This window comes from Notothenia coriiceps, unplaced genomic scaffold (assembly GCF_000735185.1).
Source record: "Notothenia coriiceps isolate Sejong01 unplaced genomic scaffold, NC01 NC01_scaffold00007372, whole genome shotgun sequence".
NCBI lineage: Eukaryota > Metazoa > Chordata > Actinopteri > Perciformes > Nototheniidae > Notothenia > Notothenia coriiceps.
In genome coordinates, this window is record NW_011340073.1 from 4201 (window position 1) to 10404 (window position 6204).

The following is a 6204-nucleotide window of genomic DNA, read 5'->3' on the forward strand; positions in this document are numbered from 1 at the left end:
ATACAACTGTATGTTCTTTTTAGGTTTTACTAATTCTGTGATCTGATTACATATTTTTTCTGTAACTGTAACGGAATTCACTTACTTTTTTTTTGTAACCGATTATGTAATCCCATTACATGTAATCTATTACTCCCTTACTTCACCTCATAATGCATTTAGATCATCACTCAGCTGTTTCCTCCCACTGGACGAGACGCACAGTCCCTGTTTTTATTTTTTAAAGACTTGCTTATCAGTGGGAAGAAGTACTCAGATCTTGTACATAAGTAAACGTGGAAGTACCAGAGTGTAGGAATACTCTGTTACAGTAAAAGTCCTGCATTCAAAATGTTACTCAAGAACAGTACGAAAGTGTTGGCATCAAAATGTACTTAAAATACCAAAAGTAAGTACACATTCTACAGATTGGATGTATGATATGACATGTTTTGATTATAATTATTGATGCATTAAAGTGTAAGGGTCGAAATAATTTCAATGACTTCAGACTCAGAGTACCTTGATTCGTCCCACAGAGGGGAAATGTATTATTTACTGTTGGGTAGAATGTGACTTTAGTCCAGATGTAACTAAAGTCTGATTTAAGTGTTGATTATATTGTTTATTAATAATCTATATCTCCAAAGTAACTTAATGTATTAAATAAATGTAGTGGAGTAAAAGTACTTTTACCTCTGAATTGTAGTGGAGTAGAAGTACAAAGCATAAAAGGGAATTATTCAAGTAAAGTACAAGTACCTCACATGTATAGTATAGGACTGCAGTACTTGAGTAAATGTACTTTTACTTTACACCACTGGTTGCTACGCCCAAACAACAAAGAGTATTTTGTATACCTCTGGGGCAGTGCTTGGAGTGGGGGGGGGGGAATAACTCCCTTATGTACAGATTAGCAAGTGCATCAGTAAACCATTATTACATTGAATAACAAGCAAAGCCCTTCTCAGTCTGTTCCAGATTTAATCATACTGCCCTTTATTTGAAATGACAAAAAAATATCTATAAGTTGAGATGAAGCCCTTCACAACTTCAGAGTGTAGCTGTACAGCAGAGATGAAAATAGCAGATCTACTAGTATCATACTCAGGTACAAGTTAGTGTACTTAAAATAAATGTTACGCTAGCAAAATTTAAATTACTTGTTAAAAAATGTACATGGAAAAAAGTAAAGAAATATAACATACTTAGGGTTGTGAAGTAGAGCTATGTGCATATATGTTATTTAGATCTGTTTATTTTTGAGAAGGCCTGGGGCCTACAACTGATAATAAATCATGAAAATATGCATTCCTGAGTAGAGTAACTAGATTCAACCAGAGTCCACTAAGCATACGGCTACATGTTCAAATGTAACATTCTACCTAAACAGCAGAATAAAAACACATAAAGGCAAACACAGATGTAAACAATATAAGCCCCATTGCAGCGATAGCCACAGTCTGTGCCACTATGCAAAAACACACATAGGTGTTAGGATAGAACAAAGAAAGTGTTACAGCTTTTTAATTGACAAGTTAGCGCGCATAACGCAAACTTGTAACAAGTGTTTAATGTGACTCAAGTGGACGATAGCAGATGATGAAGTTCAGGTCGTTTGGATGATCTAATGTAAGCACCCGAGCGCCAACGTAATGCGCGTGCAGTTTAGAGTACCCACTGGGAACCAGTGCTCCCACCACAATAGAATAGCTGCTTCACTTTTTAATCCAGGTATTGTTTATGGGATTCTGTCCCTCTCTCAGGTATAGTTCATTGCTAATGTTGCTGGTAAGACCTCTTCTTTTCCATCTTTGACAAGTCTAAATGTCTTCTGTGAAAAAGACACACGGAGGTCAGTGAAATGTAGTTAGTTTTGGCTGCTCAGACCAGTAGAAAATAATAATTGTAACTGAATACATTTTTTAAGTAACCCTCCCAACCCTGCTTGTAAGTAATAAGTCTGGAGCATGTTTGTACAGGAATCCACGCACAGTAAAGCGCTCACTTTGACACCAATGTTTGGTATTGGAGGGGATTTATTTCATTTTCATGATTGTCCATTAACACAGGGCTATAGAGGATGGATGGTGGACGAGACGTACACTAACATCACCACTTTCTTAACTAACGGACATTATGCTTACATACAATTTCAGGTTACAACAGACAGCAAGGGGCAAGATGATGAAGTAATGCAGATTGGAAATTGCAAGAAGGTATGAAGTCACTGTGTCAAGCACCGGGAAATGAAATCGCAAGGCTGTTTTTCCAAACTGGAATTCAAGGAAGTTTGTTTTGTTTCCTTACAAAACTTGCTGCCTCTGAATGTCACCAGTACATCTTACTTTAGCACTGCAGATCCAGGAAAATGTGTTGTCCTAAAGCAAATCAAAGTTATGGAACTTGTTTAATAAACTGTACACAACATTTACAACTTGTTTGCTTCTTTCTGTCTTTGTGGACACAGATACACATGTAATGGAAAACATACAGACTGTATGGATGTGTTCTCTTCCTTAAGACTTAAAAATAAATGTGTGAACAGAGGCAGAAAGCTCCAATGAGAAATAAAAGATTTGATACAAATTAAATATGAACAAATTAAACGAGTATAGTACAAAGATTCTATAAGAATCATACATGGATTCCAAAGCTTGAGTTATAATTACAAGCTTCCCTCACACAGTTCACATAAGAAAAGGTTACTTTAAGATGAGTCGTTATTAATCTTTTATCTGTGTATAAAATCTGGTTAAATTACTTTACTGATTGTGTGAAGAAATAAAAAACAAACAAACACCAGAAATATGTTTCCTAACTCATTGTTTCTTTTGTTTAACACACATAAAACAAAAGTGGCTAAAGTTTGTCCCCAGAGGAAGCTGTTTGAGACGCCATGTCTGCAGGCCTTCTTCTTCCCTGGCAGGGACCAGCACTGCCTGTGGAGCTGTGGCGCTGTGGAGCTGTGGAGCTGTGGGGCTGTTTAGCATTACTCTACAGCTATTTGTTATTATTTTCTCCATCGCATTAATGTCATCATATTTTGTGAGAAGACTCCATACAAAGTGTCCCACTTCCACTTTTCTGCTTATTTTAATTAATGCTATCTTATTAGCACCTATAAGCTACTTATGTTAAGTCATAAAAGCGATAGGAAAGTAATAGATATAAACATGATTTGAAAAACAACTCAAATCATAGCATGAAGGTGAGGACAGGCTGTACAAAGGAAATGTACAAAATATTAAAATAAGCACAGAGCAGTAGTTCTGGTTGGCGCTAACAAGTAGGTAGATCTGAAGATCTGTGAAGATAGACGTATCAACAGTGAAAAAAACGTCCTTCCTCCTGAGTCTGTCACTCATCTTTTGTTTTCTTAGTCTTTTTTCCTTTTCTTTTTTCACACTGACAGACAGAGAGAAGGCACGCTGCACATTTCCACAAACCTTCATCCTACTGAATATCTCTGCTTAATGCTTTTGTAAAAAGAAGCGTCTTTGTGTGTGCCTCCTCACACACACATGTCTACGATGCCCTCGTCTGCAGCCAGGAGGTGTGTCTTGAGCCCTGGAGCCATGTCCTGCATCTTCACCTGCTCCGAGTCCAGGGGCCCCTGAGAGTCCTGGCCGTAGTGCTGCTGCCGCAGGTTGGAGCTGCCCCCCCCGGTGGAGTACATGCCGGAGTCTCCGCTGCCACTGCTGCTGCGACTGTGTTTGCTGCTGGAGACATGAACATTTAGTCATTCACCACAACGTACATGATTATATGTGAACACAGTACTTGAAGGTTGTAAATCCCAAAGAGGAGAAGGGCCACATGGGATTTTTTGGATCTGAACAGTCAGCAATTCTGAGAAAGAGTCAGACTTTTCCCCTCAAAATTGATTTCTTTCTCATAATTCTGACTTATATCAGAAAAAAAAAAGAATCACTTATGATCTGATCTATAAAAAAAAACAATGGAGATCCTCTCCCATACATTTAAATATAAAAGCCAATAAAACATTTTGGGGTATTTTATTTTGAATGCACTAGTACAGTGTCTGATGTAGAAATAAAGCACCTGCTGTCTGGCTCCAGGCCCGTTGGCTCGGGCAGGAACTCGGGGGGCGGGCTATGGATCTCAAGAAGTGGGGGGGCTGGGCAGACCGTCACTTTATCACACAACAGCTCCGAGTCGAACTCGGGGAGGAGGCGAGGAATGTCAGAACCAGAGGAGTCACAGAGATACTGAGGGGAGGAGAAAGAGCAGAGAAGAGAGTAACATGAGATTCTAGTGGAACTGAATATAGAACGATACGTTTGTAAACAGCGTGAATAGTTCTTCACTTGACTGGTGTGCCGATCTTACCTGGAAGGGGGTAGGCAGCTGGACGGAGGGGTAAAACGTCGCCTTCAATTTCTTGAAGCACCGATAGAAGCCGTAGATGAAGAGCAGCACGACCAAGAAACAGATCACCAGAGAGAGCAGGAAGTACAAAACTATTTCCCACCACGGGACGGTTCCTGTTAAAGTAATCGATGACATCTTTCTGAGCATAGTTGTATTTGTTGGCACAAACAATTTCGTTACCTGTGGCATGCTATTTAGTGTATATTTTATACATATACTATTTTATTTATACAATGGCGAGATTAATGCAGAATCTGAAGTATTTTTCTCAGGAAACATATATTTACTGTTCACCCAAGGGGCCGTACACACGCTGCGTGTTTGGTTTGCTCTGGTTCACTGTTGTCAATGTACATGTGCTAATTGTTCAGGGTGCAACCAGGACACTACAGCTGCACCCAGAGAAAACAGTAGTTCAACTTTTCTCTGAACAGAGCAGGGACAGAACACAAAGACAGACGGAGGACGAGGTAACATCAGGAAGTTACTGTCATTTCAGTGTCAGTAAAGACCCAGTGAAATCAAATAAAACATTTTCTAAAACGGTTCTGTGTTTGTGCATTTACTGTTCTTCCCTGTCCCTATAAAGAATTGATCTCATATATATATATATATATTCTTTAGTGGATGATAATTGGATTTTCTTGGAGCAAAATCTTAAGTAAAATCATTTCAATATCACCCAGCCCTGAAGTGTATATGAGGCTCCTACCTTCAGTCTGCGTGCAGAGTGGGGGGGTGAAGCTGCTGCTCTTGTTGTAGAAGTCGTAGCGTGACTGGACCCGCACACAGTACCAGGTCCAGGCCTGCAGGTTGGACAGCGTCACCACTCTTTTCTTGCTGCTTAGAGAGTGGCTTCTGAGGGCCTGGGGCACAGCAGAGAGGAGAGTGCATTTCATTAGCAGTCAAACACAAAGTCTGCATTGTGCGTGGATGTCAGTGAGGGGGTGGGGGAAGTTTCTCAAACCCATCATTATTATATATCATGCATTCACATTTTATTAAGATTAACTTACTGATGAACAGATTAAAAACACTAAAACATGATATGCAGCTCATTGCGCTCAATTGTCCACTTCAATGCACATTCAACTTTACAATTCTGCATTGTCACTAGGGGTGCACCGAATGGGAAATTCTTGGCCAAAACCGATACCGAAAATAGGAAACAGTTGGCCGAAAACCGAATGCCGAAAGGCCGAAAATGATTAATAGAAATATATATATATATTAGGGCTGCAACGATTAGTCGACATAATCGACGACGTCGATCATAAAAATTCGTCGACGCGGAATTTTAGTGTCGACGCGTCGTATAAAAACAATCAGAGAGCCGGTAACGTTAATTCAAAACTGCGCAAATGTTCATTTGTAACTGCAATGCACTACAGGAAGTGCTGGGGGCAGTATACTCTCCATTGTCTGCCATGACTGCATTCTGTACTAACAACAAAGAAGAAAGAATACGAACGATGGCGGAAAGGAGAGAGAATGAGGGTGATGAAGAGCTCAAAAAAGCGAGACCGAGAGTTTCGAAAGTGTGGGAGTATTTCACAGACGACAAGCCAAAGAAGTCAGTGAAATGCAGAATTTGTAAAGGGGAATTGGCATTCCACGGCAGCACTACAGTGATGCACGAGCATTTAAAACGCAAGCACCCTGGAACCGTGAGGACTGCTACTTTGGATCATGGGTAAGTTTGAGCAAGTTAGCCATAGTCATGTTTACGTTAGCTTACATGTTGGAAAACAGAACGTCTCATGGTTAATGCTTGCTAAGCAAACGCTATTTCAGTTATGTTGAGGCTGCGTGTCCACCAACGAGCTGCTA

The 6204-nt window shown here is 40.0% G+C and overlaps 1 protein-coding gene across 2 annotated transcripts; it reads right to left on the reverse strand.

Moving 5' to 3' along the window:
- Nucleotides 1-1983: 1983 nt before the first annotated feature.
- LOC104944026 (uncharacterized) lies at nt 1984-5518 on the reverse strand. 2 transcript variants are annotated; one of them, XM_010769491.1, is made up of 4 exons: nt 5087-5518; nt 4333-4487; nt 4045-4211; nt 1984-3701 (listed from the first exon to the last, which is right to left on the reverse strand). In XM_010769491.1, the coding sequence occupies exons 1-4, from the start codon at nt 5271-5273 to the stop codon at nt 3494-3496; spliced, it is 717 nt and encodes a 238-aa protein (XP_010767793.1). In that variant the 5' UTR covers nt 5274-5518; the 3' UTR covers nt 1984-3493. The 2 variants fall into 2 exon arrangements, with proteins under 2 accessions (XP_010767793.1, XP_010767794.1); XM_010769492.1 differs by having other exon boundaries at nt 1984-3698; nt 5087-5516.
- Nucleotides 5519-6204: the final 686 nt, after the last annotated feature.